Source organism: Artemia franciscana, unplaced genomic scaffold, assembly GCF_032884065.1.
Source record: "Artemia franciscana unplaced genomic scaffold, ASM3288406v1 PGA_scaffold_131, whole genome shotgun sequence".
NCBI lineage: Eukaryota > Metazoa > Arthropoda > Branchiopoda > Anostraca > Artemiidae > Artemia > Artemia franciscana.
In genome coordinates, this window is record NW_027062626.1 from 1052530 (window position 1) to 1077462 (window position 24933).

The following is a 24933-nucleotide window of genomic DNA, read 5'->3' on the forward strand; positions in this document are numbered from 1 at the left end:
CGAACTTCTATGTTGGTGACCTTTTCCTGCCACGATATGTTCAGGATTCTCCTAAGGCACATGTTTTCAAAGGCTAGGACACGTTTCTCTAGCTGGGTGTTTAGTTTCCAGCATTCACTAGCATAGAGGAGGATGGACATCACATTGCTACTCAGGAGGCGGAGCTTCAAGCGCATAGAGTATTTACTACTGCGCCAGACTGGTTTCAACTTGCTAAAAGCCGATGTCGCTTGTCCAATTTTCCTCTTGATTTCGTTGGCTATTTCACCATCGTATTCGATCCAACTCCCAAGATATTTAAATTCCTTGACCTGCTCGATAGTTTTATTATTGCATTTTAATATGAGTGGGGAGGAGTCAGATGTGGCCATACTCTTTGCTTTACTGACATTTACTGCAAGTCCCATTTTCTCGGCCTTTTCGTCTATGGCGTCGAGTAGCAGCTGCAGTCGCAGTTTCGCTTCTTCAAGAAGAACAACGTCATCTGCGAAGTCCAAATCGGAGATCAGTCGGCTGCTAATCTTCACTCCAATGCCTGAAGACTGCCGTAGAATATAGTCCATTACAATGACAAACAGAAACGGGGATAGGACACACCCTTGTTTGACACCAGACATTATCTTGAAGAAACGCGTGTCCCCATTTTCTGTGCGTACACAGCATTCACTATCCTCATATAGTGCGATTATCATTTTGACTAGTTTATCAGGTACTCCGTAATATTTCAAAATCTTCCATAAAGTGTCTCGGTCGACAGAATCGGACGCCTTTTCAAAATCAATGAAGAGCAGGTACAGCTTTTTGTTCCATTCTCTGGACTCTTCCACCATCAGTCTAAGAATGAAAATAAGATCAGAGCAAGACCTACCAGGTCGGAACCCATGTTGCTCTTCCCTGAGATGTGAGTCCAGGGCTGCTCTTAGGCGTTGTAGTATTACTGAGGCTAGTATTTTACTAGGCACAGACGTCAAATTGATGCCCCTCCAATTGTCACAAATTTGTGCATCGCCTTTCTTGAAGAGTTTGACCAGTATACCTCTGGTCCAATCTTTTGGGACTTTTTCGTTGTTCCAGATGGCCACTAGAAGAGCAGTCCATACGAACATGCAGGCTCGAAGGGACGCTTTCAGCATCTCTGCCGTGATCCCATCGACTCCAGGTACACGTCCATTTTTCAGCTTTTTCACAGCTGTCGTCACTTCTACCGTGCTGGGTGGGTCAGCACTTACGTCAATTTGTAAAAATGGCGTATCCGGTACTGTTTCTGGATCATCAGGTCTGGGCCTATTTAAGACTTTCTCGCAATGTGAGGCCCATCTCTCGTCAGCTTTCTGTGGATCCGAAATAATGTCTCCATTTTCATCTTTTACAAGGGATGTACGATTTGTTTTCTTTCCAACTATCTCGTTTGTTAGTCGATAAACCATTTTTGAGTCTCCTTTCTTTGCAGCTTCTTCTGCAAAGGCTGCTTTTCTCTCAATGGCAATTCTTTTGTCTTTCCTGGCACTTCTTTTCACTGCTTTATCCTCTTCTTTGTAGCGGAGCTGTAATTGGGGTTTTTGCTCTGGGCTTGATGTATTCAGGATAAGCGTTCGGGTCTCCTTGCGTTTACTGATGTATTTCCAGGTGTCATCCGATATCCATTCTTCTTTCTTTCTTTTCTTGAAGCCAAGGTTGGCCTTCGCAACGTCATGGTACACACTCTTGACTGAGGTCCATGTATTCTCAACATCAAAGTCATTGGTTTCGTCGAGCAGATTTAACGCTTCAAATCTGTTATGTAGAGATATGCAGAAGTTTTTGCGGATGTCAGGATCTTTCAGCTTATCGGTGTCAAATTGTTTATGTGTTGCAGTGTTAGTTTTCCGCTTCTGAGCTTTCAGTTTGATTCTTACTTCGGCTATCATCAGGATGTGATCTGAATTAACATCCGCTCCTCGAAAACCCCTCACGTCACATAGGCTACTTCTCCAACGTCTTGACATGAGGAAATGGTCGATTTGATTCTTCGTTCGGCCGTCGGGGGACACCCATGTGTACTTGTGAATCGTTTTATGGTCGAACATACTACCACCTATTATCAAATCGTTGCTTAGTGCATAATCGATTAGCAGAGAGCCATTCTCATTTATTTCTCCCATGCCATGTGGGCCCAGAACTTCAGGGCAGTACTGGCGGTCTGCACCAACTTTAGCATTTAGATCGCCAACCACGCAGAGTACATCATGCCTGGGAACGTCTTTGGTGACCGAGTGTAGTATGTTATAGAAAGCATCTTTCTCCTCTTCATCAGCTTCGTTTGTTGGAGCGTAGCATGCGATGATGGTCATTTTTGTGTGATTTGATACGAAGCGAGCTGTCATTATACGTTCGTTAACTGGGTTCCAGTTTGTCATTGCTTTGTGTGCAAGTGGCGACATCAGAAGTCCTACACCAGCGCGGTGGACGGAAGGGTGACCACTAAATGCCATGACATATCCATCACTGAACTTCTCTAATCCATTTCCAGTCCACCTTATTTCACTGAGAACGAGTATATCGATGAGGTATTGTCTCATCTCTTTAAGAACTTGCTCTGTCTTGGATAACTGGTTCATCGTTCTCACGTTCCAAAAACCCATCTTTAGATTCTGTTTCGCAGTCAAAAATCGGTTCCGGTCAAAGAGCAGAAAACAAACATAGAAGATGCTTCGCTCAAAAGTAATAGAAATTTTTCCAATGATCTATTCAATTATAACATAGACGAAATCCTGCTTTTCTCATACCGTCTTGTATAAAGACGGTAAATCATATCAAAAAGGTATCGATTCGTCTAATTTCTTATTTCAACTTTTTCTACAAGCTTCCAAAAGAGATTCTTCATTTTCTTTGCCCTTTGATAATAACTTTCCAATCCGAAATGTACAAAAATGCCCAATCCATTGAACTTTGGAGTGCAGAAAAAATGATATTGTTCGATCCTTTTCCTTATTAAGACTACGCAAATGGATTCCATTCCATTGAAGACCTTTTCCAAAGTCTCTTTTGCTTTCAAAAACAAGAGATAAATTTAAATAATTAATTCAAGTGACTTTAGACCTGGTGTTTTCGTTAGGTATAAATTCAATTATTCATATTAGTCACCTTTCTGTACTAATAGAGTTTGAGACCCTTCGTCTTACGGTGAGAAAAGAAAATTTGCTTTTATGAATAATAGAATTATGCAAAAGTTGTTTTTTTTATTCAGTACAAGTCCCAGTAGTCTGGAATATTGAAAAAATTGTCATATTTTAAACAAAAAAATCAAAAGAAGCATGCGCGAGGATCAAAACACTCAAAAAAAGAGAACAATATAAACAATCGGAAATATAAAAAAGATGAGGAAAGGCATATTGTGTAATATTAGAAACGCAAACCCAGGGGATCCAGAAAAATGACAGAAGTCATAACAGAGAAAACAACAATGACCTGATAGAGATAAAAAAAAACAAAACAAAAAATGGAAACCGAACTTGGTTCTTTAACATTTTTAGACGTGTCAAACGAGCGAGATCTTTGAGCTGCATCAGAAAAAGTATTCAGCACAACAAACAAGCAGTGTTGTTGGATTATTCTACAATAATAGCCTCTTGGAGCTTGGTGCCATGAAACCATACTACTTTTCCTTTGCAGTAAACCAAGAAAACCCCCTGAAATCTTCGTTCTTCAACTAATAAAAATCGTAAGCGGAGGACAGCAAAAACAAAGCCCAGTATGATTGAATGAGAAACAGCCCGGAATTCCTCGGAAAAGGCGTCGGGTAAAAACAAGCAGTATAAAATAAGAATTGCCACTGGCAAAAACCCTTTGCAGGAAACTTGCATCTCCTCAAACAACAGGGGAAATCACTTTTCTGTGTGGGTAGCGTGGATATTTCCTTTTTTGTTGCTTTTTTTTCTTCAACGTTAGGGAAGCACTGGAAAATTATAGAGTGCTGTTGAAGGGCTCGTTTGAAAGGAAATTGCAATATCTAGTGTCTTTTGTAGTGAACAAAAGATGATATTAGAAAATTACAATGTTTGGTAATTTTTAGCAAAGTCGTATCGATAAAGAACGTAGCCGAATTCTTACTTGTATATTTTTTAAAAATGAATAAAAGTCTGGATATTTCGACTTCACATTCTGAAGCCTTTAACTACAGGAATTGAGCCAAGCAGAAGAGAATAGGGTTATTTATATATATAACCAAGATCAAGAAGAAGTATATGTGGCAGATGCGCTCTATTAACTACCTATGAATCTAGTTAGACATTAAATAAAAAAAAAACAATTTTTTTTAACTGCAAGTAAGGAGCGACATTAAAACTTAAAACGAACAGAAATTATTCCGTATACGAAAGGGGTTGTCACCTCCGCAAAGCTCCGCTCTTTACATTAAAGTTTGACTCTTTGTAACACCTCTACTTAAAAAAAAAAAAACTTTAGCGTAAAGAGTGAGGCGTTGCGGAGGGGACAACCCTTTTCATATACGGAATAATTTTTGTTTGTTTTAAGTTTTAATGTTGCTCCTTACTTGCAGTTAATTTTTTTTTTTTTACTTAATTTCTGAACGTTTTTGAATTAATACATGTTTTGATTTTGGCTCACCGCACATGAATAATTAAAACGAAACTTACATATAATTTTTTTTGCTAAATGGCTCTCTCATAGTTTTGCACAGATTTGATCAAAAATTGGGTGGAGGAGGAGGAGGCCTAGCTACCCTCCAAATTTTTGTTACTTAAATGCAACTAGATTTTTTTATTTTTTTACGAACGTTTTTGTTAGTAATAAACATACGCACCTTACGAATTCATTTATGTAGCGAACTTCTATATTTGTGTATTTTTATTACGTATATGAGGGGGTTTGCCCCCCCGTCAATACCTCGCTCTTTACACTAAAGCTTGAATTTTATCCCAAATCTTTAAGAATGACCCGTAATCACAAAGGCCGTAGAATAAATAGTTGAAATTACAAAAAATACTTTAGCATAAAGAGCAAGGTACTGTGGAGGAGACGAAACCCCGTATATACGTAATATTTTTTGTTTGTTTTAAGTTTTAAGTATACTCATTACTTCCAGGTGAATTTTTTTATTTTATTTATTTTCTCATTGTTTTTCTTTTAATAATGCTAGAAAATCCTGCGCCCCCTTTATGAAAATTCTCTTCCCTTATGATAAATTCCTCCATTAAAAGATCCCCCCATGTGACCCCCTCCACCCGATCCACCCCCATCCCAACGTGAAAACACCCCCTGATAACGTCTGTATACTTCATGATAACCATTACTATATGTAAACAATGGTCAAAGTTTGTAACTTGCAGCCCCTTCCCCGGGGACTGTGGTGGATTAAAATGTCCCCAAAGACATAGTTGTTCGGTTTTCGACTAAGTTGGACAGAATGGCTATTTCAAAATTTTGATCTTGTGACTTTGGCAAAAATGTGTGTAGGAGGGGGCCTAGGTGCCCTCCAATTTTTTGGTCACTTAAAAAGGGCAATAGAACTTTTAATTTACGTTAGAATGAGCCCTCTCGCGACATTCTAGTACCACTGGGTCGATACGATCACCCCTGAAAAAAAAAACGAAAGAAAACAAAATACAAATATAAACACGAATCCGTGATCTGTCTTCTGGCAAAAAATACAAAATTCCACATTTTTGTAGATAAGAGCTTGAAACTTCTACAGTTGGCTTTTCTGGTACGCTAAATCTGATGGTCTGATTTTTGTCAAGATTCGAAGACTCTTAGGGGGTGTTTCCCCCTGTTTTCTAAGATAAGGCAAATTTTCTCAGACTCGTAACTTTTGATGGGTAAGACTAAACTTGATGAAACTTATATATTTAACATCAGCATTAAAATGCAATTTTTTTGATGTAACTATTGGTATTAAAATTCTGTTTTTTACAGTTCCGGTAACTACTGAGCCGGGTCTCTCTCCTTACTATAGTTCGCTACTACGAACTGTTTGAAAAGATGAGAATGGACATGACCGAAAATCTTTAATCGCTACTGCTATTCTCTTTTTATTTGACTATAACAAAGGAGTTTCAGGAATTGGAATTCATATTGCCCTGAAATTTAGTAAGAGTACAACGGGAGACGAAATTCAAAAAAGGATGAATTTTTGGACTTCGTTATTGACCATGGTCCCGAATTAACGCATTTATAAGTATGGTAATATGGGCATATATGGTAAATGTGGGAATCCAGGCTCTGTAAAAGGGCATCAGTCTAACTTTTGTCACCTATATTTGTGTTTAAAATATTGCCAACCAATGGCTCCTGATTTTTAGTGCGTTTGCGATGGACATATTGAATGCCGAGAATTTGCAAATGATATTGCTGAACAACAAGTCATTTATACAAGGGAGATTGCACAAGAGAGGGGAATTTCGTTGTTGCATTATTGTTCCGTCATTAAGATTACCTATACTGATCAAATTGGAAGTAATTGAACATTCAGAAGGGGTCGAAAAATGACTCACAAATTTAACAAATTTTGTGACAAAAATTTTGTTACAGGCAAGTCTGTGAGTTGAGGAAAACGAGCTAATAAATAGAAGAAAAAAAACGCGATTAAGCCTCTATAGCACGCCTTTTCAAACACTCCACAATCCAGTTAATAGACTTGTAGCAGATTAATTTTTTCTTCGGCTGTTAATGATTGCTATGACAAATAAGAAGGGTAGGATATTTCCGTGGGTGTATTTCCGCTAGGGATATTTTCCAGGGATATTTTACGCGGGGGTGTTTTCAATGGGGTGGGTATTTCCCTATTTTTATAGGAGGGGGGTATTCTTCTTGGGGGGTATATTTTGGGGAAATTTTTGTTTGGAGGGAGTAAACGATGACTACGATAAATAACTTATGGTTCAAATGTTGTTTTTATTAGAAAAGACGAAAAAGTTTGGTCTTGGTTGTCCAATGAGCTAGGACTTCATGGGGTTATTTGCTAGGCCAATATGCCCAGAGTTTTGAAGGGTATGCTTTGGAAACAATACGCAAGGCAGAATATATCAAAACGCTTTATACGAACTTGACTTTTCAAGTTATGTGTAATTTCCTGGGAAAAGCTAGGGGAATCCATTTGAAGCTTTTATTGAGTGTTGAAGGGAGAGAGGAACGTCAAACGATACAATTTGTATCAGGTCATTGAAATAGGATATTTACAATATCTACATTATCAATTTAAAACCTTAAGGAACTAATTGGGCAAATATTGAGCCGTAGCTTGAAGGGAAAGGATAGTGCTAAACCAAAAGACACTATGTTTATCCAGCTTGTTAAAATACTATTTATATAAGAGGTCCTCCTCTTTTCGGTCCTTTTCTTTTCTTTTCTTTTTATTTTTTTTCTTTTCTTTCTCTTCGTCACCCCCCTTTTTTCTCTTTTTTTTTAATAAATCCAGTTTATTCGTTGTTTCTGTTAGTTGATTGTTTCATTATTCTTTAGTTAAGTTTCTGCCTTAGTCAAGCACTTTTGTGCTTTCCTGGCAGATTATCTACATGTAATTATGTGTTTTTGTTTAAATATATTTGATTGAATTTAATTAAATTGAATTTGACAATATCTATACAACGGCCCAGGTGATGGAATGATACTTCCACGTTGGGTCGGAGAAGAAAGGGAAGGAGTAAGGGGGACTAAAATTGTGTAGTGAAAGGGAGGGGCTACATTTGTTTTTCTCCAAAAAAATCTGTATGTTTTTGAAATGGAAAGCTCTGTGGGAGTTATTATCTATACACACATAAGTTAGGTGGTAGATGGAAAGCCACTGTGTAAAAGGCCGGAGGTAAATGATGCTACAAAATCAAAATAGCGTGTTCTGAATGTCTCGGGAACAGCTTGAAATATTAGACTGAAGCTCAGTGAATTTTTTAGGGGGATAAATAACTTGGACCTCAAACTGAATTTGGGGAGAGAGCACAAAGAATGGTTAAGCATATTTTGCCTCAAATCTGCCCATAAATTATGGTCCTCTGTGCCTCTGTTATACTTTCATCATATTATTACTATTACTATGGGTTTATTCAGGCATTTGAGCTGAGGATCAGCCCCAAAATTTTATTGCAGAAGACGAGCAGAGATAAAGTCACATAAAAATGAAATAGTTCGTGATAACGAACTTTAAGTAAGGAGAGACCTGTGTCTATAATTTTCGAAATTTGGAAGCAATATATTTATTAAAAAAATTTTTGTCACCATGACTTTTTTAAGAATGTAATGTTTTTTAACTTTAAAGTTATTATATATTTTTTAGAAAATTACCAGCCTTAAAAAGTTTGTTTGATTTTCAAGTGTAAAATGTCTCCAAAAGAGTGAGCGATTTTGGTCAAATTCAGCAAATCAGAAACCCTATTGCAGAGGATCTGCAGAAATATGAAATTTCGGATTTCTTTTCTGGAAAGATTAATTTAAAATGCGTCTTTATTTGTTTTTTCCCAGGGGTGATTTTATCAGATCAAATTTCCTAGTGTACCGGAGAAAGGCTCATTCGAATGGAAATTAAAAGTTATAATGTCCTTTCCAAATAGCCCCCCCCCCAAAAAAGGGACATTATAAAGTTCCATTTTATCGTCGTTTTATGGCGCAAAATAATAACTTTGAACCAAAGAAGGCCAAACAGCTATTACAATTCTAAGATAAGCAATTGATTTAAAATTTATTTTAAAATGTTCATTGATTTTCCCAGTTTCAGAGGCAGAAACGCTGTGCGGTGGCATATTCGTTTTTAGTAATGCAGATAGTCAATGCAAAACATACGATTAATATACCCATTTACTTAAAAACTTTGTTTGGCTAAGTTGATTTGTACAAACCTTGATATATGTGTAGTGTTGCGTAATTACGCATAAGCAATTATGAGGAAGGTGGGTTTTTGTAAGGAAATAGGTTGATGGAGTGTGCCTGATGCTTCAAAAAGTAAATCTTATCCTCTAATTTCATATCTATTCTTATGAGCCTCAATATAAATGTTTAACCAGGATGAAGGAGGATTCGGGTAGAAATTAATCCCTGATATCACTGCATTCCTTGGATGTTTTTTGCAGTAAGTCTCTATATGGGTCCTGCATTGTGATACTACTACTACTACTACTACTAATAACTCACTGCAGCACCAAGCCACCTGAGGCCAACAGAGCTACGCACGCTCCTCCTCCAACCTAATCTATTTAAAGCCTCCCTCTCTACACCCTCCCAGGAAGTTCCCATTTCCTTTAAATCTTTATTTATAACATCCTCCCAACCCAGACAAGGACGAACTGCTTTCCGTGTAGCCCCAGCTGCCCTCTTATTGCAAAAAAAAACTGTCTGAGTAGCATAAAATATTAGATTCATAGGATTACCAGCACAAAATGTGATGACGCGGAGAGGGTGACACTCTGAGAGCCACCATGAAATTTTAAGAGTAGGGGGAGCAAGTGATGCCGAAAGTTTTGTTTTTACTGATTTTTTTTATTTATTTAAATTTTTAGTGTCTTTTTGTTTAATATAGGGAAATTACCCCCCTAGCTCCGGCCGTCGTCAATGGAAGATATTTCAAATTTTGAAGAAATCAGCTCGAATTTCGATGAACTCAGCTTGAAAACCGTAGAAATGATGACTCCATATTTTATTTTCAATATTTCAAGCCCGCTGCTAATATATATACATATTACATATAATAACATAATATATATAAACATAATATATAAAACATAATATATATAAAACATATATAAACATAATATATAAAACATAATTACATATAATATATGTAAGGAAGGGTATTCCCCTCAAACCCGTAATTCCCCTAGATACGGCCTTGCAGAGGCTAATCCATATACTTGGGGACTGCCTCTTCCTTATCCCTGCTCTTTACGCTGAGCTTGACTTTTTGTCCCTGTGCTAAAAGAGGTGCTTTGAGAGATTGTTCAAGCACAAAGACAATTGGGGTGATATAAAAGTACTTTCAATTAAATAGGAGAATCAGCTGTCTTTATGTTTGATATGATTGCACATTTGAACTTCTGTTCCTTTTGGACTGATCTATTGATTGATTCAAATCTTCATTGGGGCTTAAAGTACCAAAACTTTCGGGCGGATCGGAGGTACACATTTTTTGCCCAACACACCCTCTGCCTCTAAGCATAATACATGAGGCGTGATTATCTCCTCCTCCAACGCTTCAAATGTTTTGGCTCAGTCTCCACCTTTCGTTCCCATAATCATAACCTGGATATATCGTTTCTTTCGACTCAACTTAGCCTCTTCCTAGAAGTCCTAATTTGAAGTCCACTCGTTTCTGCAGTACAAAGGCATGGAAGCCTATTTTTACTGAGAAAACAAATATTTATTTCCAGTGTTTTTTGTAATTTTTCCATTAAATGTATATCTGACAATCCTTAGCAATGAGAGGGGGGAAGCATTGGTGGTTTTTAAAGATAAAGGGATTTTGTATTTCAAATTACAGATACTTTTTGCTACCTAATTGGCTGATTATGAAGTGCCGGCCATCTAATGACGGTCATCTGGTGGTATCTTGCACCAAATAATTTGGTTTGTATCCATTAAAGGGATTCTTATTTCAGTTTTGAGCAATTTTGTCGAGAGAATACTTAGTGTATGACCAGTTGGGAAGTAGTTTCGCCCATTGTGGAAAACTTTTTCATTGTTGAAAACAATTTTTACCGCAAAATTGTTGATAGATTTATTTTAGGGTTTGATCTTAATGAGAACCTATTTAATAACCATAGAACCATAAATGCAATAAACGAACCATAAACACAAAAAAAACGCTACGAACTGCCACCGATCACTTACCACCCACCAAAAAACGACCCAGAGCGAAGTGCCACACGCAAAAAGCAATATCAGCTACAATTTGAACTTGGTCCAGAGATATTTTCCGACCAGTGGCATTATAAATGAAGAGATCACCGTTATATCTAGAATATAATTTATTTATATAGTTCATTTTTTTTCCTGAATTGAGTGCTGAACTTCGAAATACAACCTCTTTTGTATATTCGAATTATAATTGGATATTGCAACCCCTTTCTAGACATTCTCATCAGCAATCTTATCGTATTGAAATCTTGTTCAATTCTTTCAGACTTGCCTTATTTTGCTGAAACAATCGAGAATATAACAGTTGCTATGGGTCGAGATGCCATTTTCCCTTGTGTTGTCAACAACTTGACCAATTATAAGGTTAGTACTTTCAAGTAATCTTATACTCTTTATACTTAAAAGGAGCTATAAACTCATTGAAATATTACCCTTAACTTGTTCATCAAATTGATTTTTTGTATTCTTATTGCTGAGATATTCCATAGTAGTCCTAATTTAGTTGAATTGAATATAAACACGGTAGACAGAGACAATTTCTGAACTTAAATTGTCTGCGGTAATGGTATAGATTCCCTCTGTATTTTGCAACAAGTCTACAGCTGTAAACACCGAAGGGATAAGATATATATATATATATATATATATATATATATATATATATATATATATATATATATATATATATATATATATATATATATATATATATATATATATATATATATATATATATATATATATATATCGATTTATTAGTTTAAAATGTGTCCATTCATCAACCTTTATATTATTATATTGCTTAGAAATATTATCGGAGAAAGACCCAAATTTCCTCAAAAAGTAGGAAGATATTCCTTTTTTGACGATTTTTGGTAAATTTCTAGCTTATTTTAAAATCTATAAAATACCCTTTGAATATCAAAATAAAATTCGGTGGATAGACAAAGCTGAATCTCAGCTATGGAATGATAGCAAAATGTCGTCTTACTTTGATACGTTAAAATTGCAGGACTGCAGATAAGAAAACATTGGCAAAAATTTCTTTGAGAAAAGAAATCTTATCAGTAAAAAAAAGTATTCTTCCCAAGATTGCAGTAATCCAGTATTTCCAATATTCTGAAAGTTTTCGGGATTTCACCGAATTTCTTCAAATAAACATAGGGCTCCCCCAAAATCCACACAAAAAAAAATTAAAGATTGTCAAGACAATAACGTTCAGACAAAATCTGACGTCAATTTTCGGAGAAATTCCAGAAAACCCAAATTTTTTCCGAAAACTCGAGGAAACCCCAATTCAGGAAAACGCTGTAAAATTTGAGCATAGGTGAAGTATTGCAGTAAGACTTTGAATTTGAAAATATCTACACTCAAAAGTTCTTCTCGATGATAAGGCAATATTTTCCAGATAAAGGCTGATATAAATTATGTTATTTGACAAGTCATAAAAAAAATGATCGAGGACGATAAGGGCCTTGTTAGGGGCAGAAACTAGTAAAGCTGTGTACACAATGGGTGTAAGGGGAGCGTATGCAGCTTTTCTCATCTCAGGTGGCTCAACGTTGGGATGAGCAGAAGTAATGGTATAAGTGGCAATGTATCTTCCTCCAACTTATTTTCGGAATTTGTCTTACGGATACAAACATTTTGACTTTTGAAGCGATAATTGTGTCTTACTTTTCTGCGTCGATCATCCAAATAATCAAGCTTTTCATTTAAACGTGCGTTACGCGTTTACAAATCATCACTTGCAATGGACTATTGTCTTAAACCATATCAATCTTTGTAGGTGGCCTGGCTCAAAGAAGAGACTCATTCTTTGCTCTCAATTCACGACAAACTTATAACTAGAAATTATAGAATTTCCTTGAGTGAAGCAATGGATAAACGCTGGACATTACGTATATCATCAGTACAGGAATCAGACACAGGATGGTACATGTGCCAAATCAACACCGTTCCTATGCTTTCTCAGAAAGCTTATCTCCATGTTGTTGGTAAGTGTAAAAGATATGGTTCTCTTTTGACTTTTAAATCTTTCCGGTACAGTTAGACTTGGGCTACCCAGACGCTCGAACAAAAATCGAACAGAAACTTACCACGACTCGCTTAATGAATGAAATGATATTACGTTACAGGGGTTAAGCTATTACCCGAATCTCCTGTTATCATGATGAACAAGGCATAGTCTTTTTCAACTATCTCAATTCTGACAGAGCTATTCTGAGATTGCAATTGATATCTCTCCGCCAGAAACTGGTTATAACAACTAATTATTTTCTTCTGAAATAAAAAAAAAAAAAAAAAAATCTACCTTATAGTCCTTAAGAGGTGATGTAGGGTAATGGGCAGATAGATCAAGTGGGAAGCCTCACTTACCTAGGCAGTATTTTTTAGCAAAGGCGGTGGGTGTGGTGAAAATTTTAAAAGTAGAATAGCCAAGGCCAAGGGTGTTTTTTCACAGTTAAAAAAAGCTTGGAAGAATAGGAAGATATCCTTCCTAGTCTTCCAAGATTAGAACCAAGTTTAGAATATTGGAATCTGCAGTGATAACAGTGGTCAGGCGCGGTTCTGAAGCGTGGGTTCTGCAAAAGACAGGAAAGGATCTGCTGAATGTTTTTCATAGAAATTGCCTACGGTTTGTTTTGGGTACCCAACTAGTCAACTGCATCTCGAACAGTGAGCTGTAAGAAAAATGTGTTTGAATCTCGCTCTCTAGGGCTATAATGAGAGAAAGGATGAGATGGCTAGGAGATGTTGCACAGATGAAGGATGGCAGATTGCCGAAGATTGGCCAACTGTTTAGGGCCAAACGAAAAGCGGTTCGTCCCTGAATAGGGTGGGAGGATGTTGCAAGGAAAGATTAAGGTAAATAGAAACTTCTTGGAAGGGTGTAAAGAGGAAGACTTTGAATACATTGGGACGGGAGAGGAGCGTGCGTAATTTTATTGACATCAGGTGGCTTCGTGCTGCAGTAAACTGTTATTAACAGTAGAAGTTACAGTCCTTATAAAAGGATCAGGGATAGTAGAATAAAATATACTTTTCTTAAATTGCTTAAGCGGAAACCTATTCGTCGATAAGCACCTTCAAAAATTATGAAAACCTGTACATTCGATTTTTAATGATTTTTAATGGTAACGTTCTGCTGAATTAGCTCAACTATGATGCAAGTATTTTTTTTATTATTTTATTTCGCAGCTTTTTCCATATATAAATTGTGTGGGTGTTTTTATAAATTTAAGTTAACCTAATAATTTTGAAACTTTACAGGATGCAAAAGAAAAAAGCTCTTCAAAATGATTCATAGGAGCAATCTTTGCGGGGGTTTTAAATAGAGAAAAAGCTGTAAAAAAGTAAAATAAAAACGTTTAAATCATAGCTGAGCTAATTCAGCAGGACACTACGCCCATTCATTGCCAGTCTTAATTAAATAAAAAAAAACTATCAATTAAATAAAAAAAAAACTAGTTTTTTTTAAATGAAAGTAATGAGCACCATTAAAACTTAAAACGAACAGAAATTACTCTGTATATGAAAGGGTTTTTTCCTCCTCAACACCCCGCTCTTTACGCTTAAGTTTCTTACTGTTTTGAAAATAGACTTAGGAGAAAGAGTCAAACTTTAGCATAAAGAGCGGGGCGTTGAGGAGGAAAAACCCTTGCATATATGGAGTAATTTCTGTTCGTTTTAAGTTTTAATGATGCTCCTTACTTTCATTTAAAAAAACAATTTTTTTAAATTTCTTAACGTTTTTGAATTAATGCATGTTTGATTTTGGCTTCCCGCACATGAATTATTAAAATGAAATTTGCATATTAATTCTTTTTTTGGATAAATGGCTTTCTCTTAATTTAGATCAGACGATTTTGATAAATAAGGGGTGGATAAGGAGGCCTAGTTGCCCTGCAATTTTTCGGTTACGTAAAACGGCAACTAGAACCTTTAATTTTTAGCCAACGTTTTTATTAGTAAAAAATATACGTAACTTAAGAATTAACTTACGTAACAAACTTTTAGATTCTTATATTTTTATTATGTATATGACCCCTGAATCAGAAATGCCGTAGAATGAACAGTTGAAATTACTAAAAATACTTTAGCATAAAGAGCGAGGTATTTATCTCCTCCTAAATACCTCGCTCTTTATGCTAAAGTATTTTTAGAACCCTTCATATGCGTAATAATCTCTGTTCGTTTTAAGTTTCAATGCTACTCCTTACTTTCAATTGAAAAAACTTGTTCATGTTTATTTTTTGCATTGTTTTTTTTATAGTAATGCTAGAAAATCCTGCGCCTTTTCATTGAATTTCTCTTCCCCCATGACATATTCCTCCAAGGAAAGATCCTGCCACATAGCCCCCTCCCCTCAACCCCACCCCCGAACCAAAAAAATCCCCCTGAAAACATCTGTACACTTCCCAATAACTATTACTGTATGTAAACACTGGTCAAAGTTTGTAACTTGCAGCCTCTCCCCCAGGGACCGTGGGGGAGTAAGTCATTCCCAAAGACATTGTTATTATGGTTTTCGACTATGCGGAACAAAATGGCTATATCAAAATTTTGATTCGTTGACTTTGGGAAAAAATGAGCGTGGAAGGGGGCCTAGGTGCCCTCCAATTTTTTTGGTCACTTAAAAAGGGCGCTACAACTTTTCGTTTCCGTTAGAATGAGCCCTCTTGCGACATTCTAGGGCCACTTGGTCGATACGATGACCCCTGGGGAAAAGAAAAAAAAGAAACAAACAAATAAACACGCACCCGTGATTTGTCTTCTGGCAAAAAATACGAAATTCCACATTTTTGTAGATAGGAGCTTGAAATTTTCGCTATAGGGTTCTCTGATATACCGAATGTGATGGTGTGACTTTCGTTAACATTCTATGACTTTTAGGGGGTGTTTCCCCTATTTTCCAAAATAAGGGACATTTTCTCAGGCTCGTAACTTTTGATGACAAAGACTAAATTTGGTGAAACTTATATATTTAAAATCAGCATGAAAATCCGATTCTTTTGATGTATTCTTTAGCATCAAAATTCTTTTTATTAGAGTTTCGTTTACTATTGAGTCGGGTCGCTCCTTACTACAGTTTGTTACCACGAACCGTTTGAAAATACGTTTTTATTCCAAAAACATCAGAGCGTCTTTATAAATGTTTTAGTGAGCAGCATAGCAAGAATGATTGTCTTGTGGTTCTTCACCCACTGACAGTAATGGCAGAGGATTAGCCACTATATTTGTGGTTGAGAGAACTGTACAAGAAAAATGGAAATATTTTAGTGTTTTAACTTAAAGGCTTTCCATTATCATTTTTGTATTAATTATCAAAATGAAGTCACATCATTTAGCCCTTCTCTTCAGTTTTTAAGATATTTGCTCGCTTAAATCATAAAAGAGTAATTTCCTTCAATGAAAGTTATTTTAAAACAAAAATCCAAAAAACGAAGTTTCAAAGAAAGATAAAGACCTACTTTAAACCAAAGACAAACAGAAATAAATTCAAATAATAATTTAAACTTAAAGTTAACAGAAATAAGTATTGACAAATGAATTAGACTCAAAATGAACAGATATAAACAACGGAAAATTAGAAATTGCCGCTAACGGTCGAAAGGTTTAACGGTCGAAAGGCTAAAAAATCCTTTTGAAGACTGAGCGTCATCCGCGCTTTACTGAAAGAAATTTATTTTAAGCAGTGTGTTTTATTCGTCAACAACGAATAAATTCCGTAACAACAACGAAAAAAGAAAGAAAACCATCATTAATTACCAAAATTACTGAAAGTAACTAATCCAAGATGACATAATGATATTCATCCTGGAAGTCTCAGCCAATTTGAACTTAACAATGCTATAAAGAAACTACGTTTGAAAAAACTTTGTTTTCATTAAAGTGAAGATTACACTCTTTGTGGTAATTTCTGTTCGTTGTTGGTTTGACCTGAATATTAATTTTAATTTCTGTTTGTTTTAAGTCTCATTTACTCAATAATATTCACTTTTGTTCATTTCAAGTTTAAATTTGGTTTAACTTTGTGTCTGTCTATTTTTTGTTTAATGTGGCTCTTTATTTTACTTCGAATAAATTTTTTTGAGGTTTTTAAAAATCTACTCCCGTTTCTTTATTAGTAAAAATGGGAAGAATATTAGTAAAGTGATGTCGATTTCTCTCTTTCAGAATTATGACATAGACAGACATAGACATTTTTTATTTTCATCCAAAACATATAAACTAAACAAAGAATTTACCATTAACGGCCACTCTTAAGACAGAAAAGTCCTGACTGTGGCCGCAATTCTAACCACCATGATCTGCTAAATCGTTTCCTCAAATGATTTTGAAGAAAAAAAAATCCTTGGGGGGGGGGGGGGGTAAAAAAACAAAATAATTAATATTAAATACTAAATAAATAAATACTCTTTCTTCTTGTCACACTTCTCTCCTTTTTAAAAAATGGAATTCAACCATTCTCTTGAATGAAGCCAGACTTACTGCCGCTCTGACCGATTCTGGAAGGTCATTCCAGACGCTGACACCTATGTTCCTGAGAACAAATCCTGCTCTCGTTGTATTTCTTCTCTCGTGAGTCAAATCCTCCAAATTCCGGGTAAAATAAGGGTGATAAAACGAGTTAGTTTTAAAAAAATCATAAAAGTACTAAGGGCTTACCTTATTTACACTTTGAAAAACAAAAATCGCTAGCTGGTAATCACGTAGCTCGCCTATGTTCAAAGTATCGTTCTTTCTAAAACACTCCGCAGTATTCTAACATTTTTGAATCAGACGCAGTGCTTTGTTTTGTATTATTTGAGTTCTTTTATAATTCATCACGAAATTGCTTGCCCGAACAGAACAACCGTACGTGATGTAGGGGTGCACAATAGCACTGTATATCAGTTTGACAACTGCTACTGGGAAAACTTTTTTCAGCCTCCTCATCACTCCCAATCGTCTAGCTGCTTTTGCCGACACTATTTCACCATGCTTCTTCCAAGACAAATTACAATCAATATAAAATCCGAGATATTTACAAAAAAACACCTGTGTCATGCCAACACCGTTATAAAGCACATTCTCGAGAAGTTCAGGTACACCAGTTCTACTAAACACCATAAAATTTGTTTTTCTTGGATTTACTGAAAGTGAGCTTAGATCTGTAAAAACATGAAGCCGACTAAGGACGTGGTTCGCTTTTTGCACGACATTTTTTGAAGTCTGGGCAAACACTGTGATAGCTGTATCATCGGCGAAAGAGGTTAAAACTGAATCATTTAGATAAAATCGAAGAGTATCCACATATACCAAGAAGAGTAACGGGCCAAGGACTGATCCTTGGGGAACACCACAATTTATAGGCATAGCTGCACTAGATATATCACTCATCACCACCTTCATTGATCTTCCACACAGATAAGACCGAAACCAATTTAATGCTGTATCTTTAATTCCAAGGTTCTGCAGTCTTTTCAGTAGAACTTCAAAATCCACAGTGTCAAACGCTTTCTTCAAATCAATAAAAATAGTTAGAGGGATCTAATTATTTTCTAACGCACTATTTACACAATCTAAAAGGTGATGAACGGCATGCACTGTAGAATGACCTTTTCTAAAACCAAACTGCGAATCTGACATAAACCCAAGCGAATTCATGTACTCGTATATTTTCTTATACACTACTTTTTCATAAATTTTTGAGAAGAGCGGTAGAATGGATATTGGTCTCCAGTTGGAAATATCTCTTTTATTGCCTCTTTTATGGAGGGGTATAACTTTTGCCCGCTTTAGTTCGTCAGGAAATACACCTTTTTGAACAGATAAATTGACTAGATATAATATCACAGGTAAGAGATACGCAGCAACTGCTTTAAATGCTTTAATGTTTAGGCCATCAACACCAGCTGCATTAGATTTGATCGATTTCACTGCTTGGGTAATGTCATCCATAGTACATTCGGTAAAGTAAAATGATTGATGAAGACCACGGTTATCGTCAAACTCCTCAGTATCTAGCTGTCCACTTTGATCTTTTGCCTCTTGGTTTATTTGCGATCCTATTTTGGTAAAAAACTTACAAAACTCTTCACTAACCTCTTGCCTCCCACTCACAGTTCTTTCACATATGGCTAACTGTTCAGTTGATGCTGAATCCTTACCATTGCCGAGAACGCTTTTAATAGTCAGCCAGGTCCCTCTAATGTCTCCTTTCTGCGATTTTAATTTCTCTCCGAAATACTCCCTCATTGCAGCCCGTCGTGCAGAATTCACCCTATTTCTTGCCTTTCTGTACTCTTCCCAACTGTCATCACTCTCACAATTGAGATAATCTGAGAATAATTGGTCTCTCTTCTTCATCATTTCCAGTATCTCTTCCGTAATCCATGGCTTCCGCGGTTGGTTTTTCTTCTTAGTTGCAGTTTTTAATGGGTAACACTGATCATAGATGGGAGACAAAATACTCATAAATTTATCAAAAGCAGTCGAGGGGTCTTCTTTCTCCGCCATGACTTCTTGCCATGATACTGTGCTGATTTCTTCTTTAAATTTCCTGAGATTTTCAGCTTTCATCATTCTGAATTGAAGCTTAGTAGTGGTTTTATGTTTACAGCCAAATCTTTTAATGGTGCAAAATAATGGTAGATGGTCCGAGCCAGGGTGTAAGACAACATCAGCACAGCACTCCACAATTGCATCCGAAGAAAGGAAGATATTGTCAATCAGGGTTGCCGAATGATCTGTTATCCTAGTTGGGATTGAAACTGCGGAATAAAGGTTATGTGAAAGCATAAGGTTAAAAAAATCAAGGTTTACTTTTCTAGATTTAAAAGATCAAAGTTAAAATCGCCTAAAAAAATACATTGGAGTTTAGTACTTGACATTCTTTGAAGAAATCCATCGAATTCTCCAAAAAATTCATCTGGGTTTGCGCTGGGCGGCCGGTAAACCAAAGAAATGATGAACTTTCTATTTTTCTCTAACTCTATTTCTATTGATAAAGTTTCGAGCTTACCTTCATTCCAGAGAGTTAAATCATCTCGGATTACGTAATCCAAAGAATTTGCTAGCAGAAAAGTCAAACCTCCTCCTCTCAATGAACTCCTTGATTTTGATACAAGTTTATAGCCTGGAAAAAAATGTGACGAGAGGAAAGTGTCTTCAGTTACGAACGACTCGCAAATCCAAAATACTTCTACCTTATTTTTATAAAGATCTAGCAGACGGGCGACCTCATGGTGGTTAGAATTCAGATGACAATTTCACTGAGCCATAGTCAAAGACTCAGATTGCCCATGCATTTCAATATCACTTAACCGAATATATTTGCTACTCCGCAGCGGCTTAAATGGATGACCCACAAAATCATTCGCTATCGATAACGACAAAACATCTTCAATACGAAACGGCAAACTTTGCAACAAGTCCAAACGGGACTGCTGCATATCATTATTTACTTGAACAGCCATTCATAATATAGTACAGACCGCATTTGACGGTAAGGAAATATACAGAAGAGGGATAACGAAAAAACAAAAAATATTCAAAACTCCAACGAGAAAAAGAAAAAGAATGAATGGACATGAAAACGATTATCACTATCACTGATATTACAGAAGATCATCGATACCCCAAATACAATCTGATTACATTTCTGAAACATTTTTCAATAAATTTTAATAGCCATCCAGCAAGAAAATTTTGAATGGATGGAAAGAGGGGATATTATTCAAACAAATAAATAAAAAATTTGCATGAGTTTTGTCATATGGCTGAAGCCTTCCTGTCCTCCATACTGTTACAACCTTGAATAAACCTATAGATGAATATTGATGGATCATTTTATTATAAGTACCTTATTGTAAATGATCATTTGAACTGCTCTTATGTTTAAGTAAATGCATTTTGAGCTCATTTTTCAAAAACGCTTCAGTTTTGATGTTTGAAAAATAAAATCAAAAATTAGCATGCAGGAATCAGTGCAACCATGTATTTTTTGGCTAGGGCTCCCTTGGTTTTGAACTTTTAATCGAAGGTCCCTGAAGTTTTCATCAGATCAGCGTAAAAAAAGAAGAATATTTTGCACTAAGAATCAATACAACCATAATTTTCTTCAGAAGTTTATTCTCCTATAAAAATGTCAGGGGATGTAAGTTCCCCTTTGGTCCGATCAAATAAAAATCTAAAATCTACTTGTTGCCTAAGTTCAACATTCCCTCAAAGTTTTGTCTTGGCCCCTTGAGTAGTTAATTTGTCTTATTAGCTCTACCTGAATTATTCCAGACACAGTCTTTGGACAACACGGCTGTACGATGTGGCTTAGTTTAGTTCAACAACCCCCTCAATATTTCCTTTAAGATTCAATTCAATACCCTTAGCGTTCAATTCAATCCTGAGATATTGGATATACACTATTTTCACAACTAGGATATAGTGTTTTAGACTGAGGCTATTTAGGTCAACATTCCCCTCAATTTCCTCTCAAAGTTTTAAAGTAATATCCTTACCTCTTATCGAGACACTGTAGATACGTATTTTTGCCATGCCGGGTGCATGTGATGTCTTTTTATTTAGTTTAAAATCCCTTTCGACATTCCCTGAAAGCTTCTACTTAATACCCTTAGTGTACCCTTGGTATATTGAGTTGTAATAAGGATACACATGGTGTAAATGCTGTAAAAGGATACACATGATGTTTTTAATTTAGTTCAACATCCTATTGAAGTTTTCCTGAAAGATCAACTTCATGGTCATAGCCAGATGATGTTTTTTAATTTAGTTCAACATCCTACTGAAGTTTTCCTGAAAGATCAACTTCATAATCATAGCCAGATGCACCTTTTTGACAACCTGCATCCACAAAGTGTCTTTGCATTTAATTCAACACCCCCTAAGAATTTCCTGAGATTATCAGATGAATAAACTTAAATGTTCATCAGAAATATAGATATACACTTTTGACCACAATGGTCGGCATAGTGCCCTTTGATTTATTTCGACAACCCCCCTCCTTTCTTGACATGCCCTACAAGTTTGAACTTAACGCTTTTATATATTCCTAAGATATTGCAGACGGAACCTCTTGACATTCCAGATGCACATACTTTCTTCTGATTCACTTCAGAATCCCCGTCAACATATCCTGAAAATTCCAACTCAATACCTTTAGCTATTTCTGAGATGTTGCAGATATGCCATTATACAATCTGGATGATCATCGTATGTTTTGATTTAGCTCAACATCGACCATAACATTTCTTAAGAATTTTAACGAAAGAACCTTAGCCATTAATTAAATATTGCAGATACATCGTTTCAACAACCTGCATATACATAGTGTCTATGGATTATGTTCAACATCCCCTTCAACAATCTTGGCCTTTTTGGACATCCAGAATAGAAACGCTTCTTTTCCTAAAACAAAGTCTGTGTGTAAACAATAGGTAACCTACATAATTCACCCATTTACCCCAGTGTCTCTAGGGGGTCATGTAGTCCTTAGAGGCATAGTTATTTCATCTTTCGGCTATCTTCAACCAAATAGTGATACCAAAAAATTTATCAGAAGCCTTCGGGGGTCGAAGAGGGACTGGGCAGCTAGAAAGGCTGCTGGAGGGACTGACTGCTCTTCAATCACTTTTAATTCGTAAAAGGACCCTAGAATGTTAAATTTTCAACCGAATGAGCCCCCTATGTTTATAAAATAGCTCCTACCATATGGAGAAGTCTGGGAGAAATAGTTAATATATTGAACCCATATCGCTCTTTACTTATGCAGCTCTATTGCGGTATCTATGACTTATATATTATACTAGCTGTTGGGGTGGCGCTTCGCGCCACCTCAACACCTAGTTGGTGGGGGTACTTCGTACCCCCCAAGCCCCCCCCCCCCGCGCGCGTAAGTCGTTACGCGCCATATTAGTTACGCGCCATTGTAGTTGTGTCCCTGTGTCCAACCTGTGAATATAGATATATATATATATATATATATATATATATATATATATATATATATATATATATATATATATATATATATATATATATTTTTAACTACGTAAAACTTGCGAATATACAACATTTTTGGCTGTCCCATTGTCTGTGCATATAAATACATTGTCAGGTTTACCGACTCTTGAAAATGCAACATATAATTGTCCATGGGAAAAACAATCTGTATTCAGATCTATACCTCATTATTCTAATGATTGCCCTTGAGCTTTGTTGATGGTGATTGCTAATCGAACATTCCCTTTGTCCCCGTCGTCATTTATATATCCCCCTGTGCCCCCCGGCGTCCCCGTTGTAGTTGTGTTCCTGTGTCCCGGTCGTCATTTATATTCCCTGTGTCCCTGTCGTCATTTGTGTCCCGGTGTCCCAGTCTGTAATTTCTCTTAGAGTGTCGCGCTCGTCATTTATATTCCCTGTGTCCCGGTCGTCATTTTTATCCCGGTCGTCATTTGTGTTCCTGTGTCCCGGTCTGTAATTTCTCTTTGAGTGTCGCGCTCGTCATTTATATTCCCTGTGTCCCGGTCGTCATCTGTGTCCTGGTGGTTTGTTGATGGTGATTGCTAATCGAACATTCCCTGTGTCCCCGGCGTCATTTATATATCCCCCTGTGCCCCCGGCGTCCCTGTTGTAGTTGTTTCCCTGTGTCCCGATCGTCATTTGTGTCCCGGTGTTCCCGGTCGCTCTCTCTTTGAGTGTCCCGGTCGTCATTTATATTCCCTATGTCCTGGTCGTCATTTGTGTCCCGATGTCCCGGTCTGTAATTTCGTCAGTCGACAAACATGACGTCAGTCGACACACAAACTTGACGTCATTCGACAGACACACAGATAACTTATTTTTATATATATAGATTTTGTGCTATTCTGTCAAATTCACTCAAATATAAATATAAGAATTCTTTCTCTGCTCATCCAACCACTGTGAAAATTTATCCGAAACAAACTTTCAACGTTTAATATTATGAACATGCATTGGATAATATCTAATAATATACAGACGAATTTCTGTAATCTTAAAGCGTGAATAAGGACAACCGTGAGTGCTGCTTGGCAACATTATCCTCATTTATGAAATGAAAAGTTCCCACAAAACGAGACACATCATAAGGAAGGGGAGTCTGGCTCTGACCTATAATTAATTTTTTTCTTTAATGCCAATAAAGAGCAACATAAAAATCTCAAATGGGAAGTTACACAGAATTGGGAAGAAGGCCATGACCCGCTAAATCTCTTGCTAGTAAATTTATTAAAGTCATTGATTGTTCTCTTTTGTATATAGCTCATATTTGATATTTTCATTTAGAATTCAACAATTGATATTTTTTTTTTAAATCGATAAACATTTGTAGTTATCGATTGAGTTCAGTTGTATTGTAGCACAATACAAAGCACAATATGTCGACATCCGATTGCCATGAAAATTTTAAGAAGCTGTTCAGGACATTCTTATGAAGATTTTAGGTATAAAATTGACCTCTCCCCTAACGCTCCTTTAATAATTATTACATTGTCAGAAATTATTGACCACCTCAACATAAATACTTGACGGTTCCTTCCGGTCAAATTATACACATTTTCTGGATATTCAGTTTACGGGTTTGTTTCAAATTTAAATCACTATGGTCATTTTACGTGTGGGGGAAATTTTAAAGGGGAAATGGTCGTCATAAAGCAAACGAAAAAAACCAAGGGGCCATTGAATAGCCTGATTAAATACCCCTTAAATAGCTACATAAAGTTGTTTTTAAGCTCGTAGTTTATCAGTTAAGTGGGTAATAAGACCTAGGTTAAAGTAGCATTAAACTTGGTACGATCCCTCAAAGACAATCAATTTTTTATTCATTTTCATCATTCGTTCATAAATCATAAAAGAAAATATCCTTGAAAAGTCCTCTTTAAGAAGAAAACATCTATTTTCTCCGACCAGTTAGCCCCCATAATTTTGCAAGTGATAGAAATAACTGCTATTTTTACTGCCATTGTTGAACCTGGATCTCCACTGAAGAGGGCCGAGACTGCTATTTCTACTCCAATCTAACAAATAAACGCAGTGAAACAAGTACAAAAGCTTAGATGCTTCAATCACATATAC

At 36.3% G+C, this 24933-nt stretch overlaps 1 protein-coding gene across 1 annotated transcript in view; it reads left to right on the forward strand.

The window, feature by feature from the left end:
- LOC136041293 (limbic system-associated membrane protein-like) overlaps positions 1-24933 on the forward strand; it is a 255171-nt gene that overhangs the window by 147114 nt on the left and 83124 nt on the right. Inside the window, exons 5-6 of the mRNA XM_065725904.1 lie at positions 11102-11199; positions 12626-12833. Coding sequence (XP_065581976.1) covers positions 11102-11199; positions 12626-12833 — 306 coding nt within the window. The remainder of the gene's footprint in view (positions 1-11101; positions 11200-12625; positions 12834-24933) is intronic.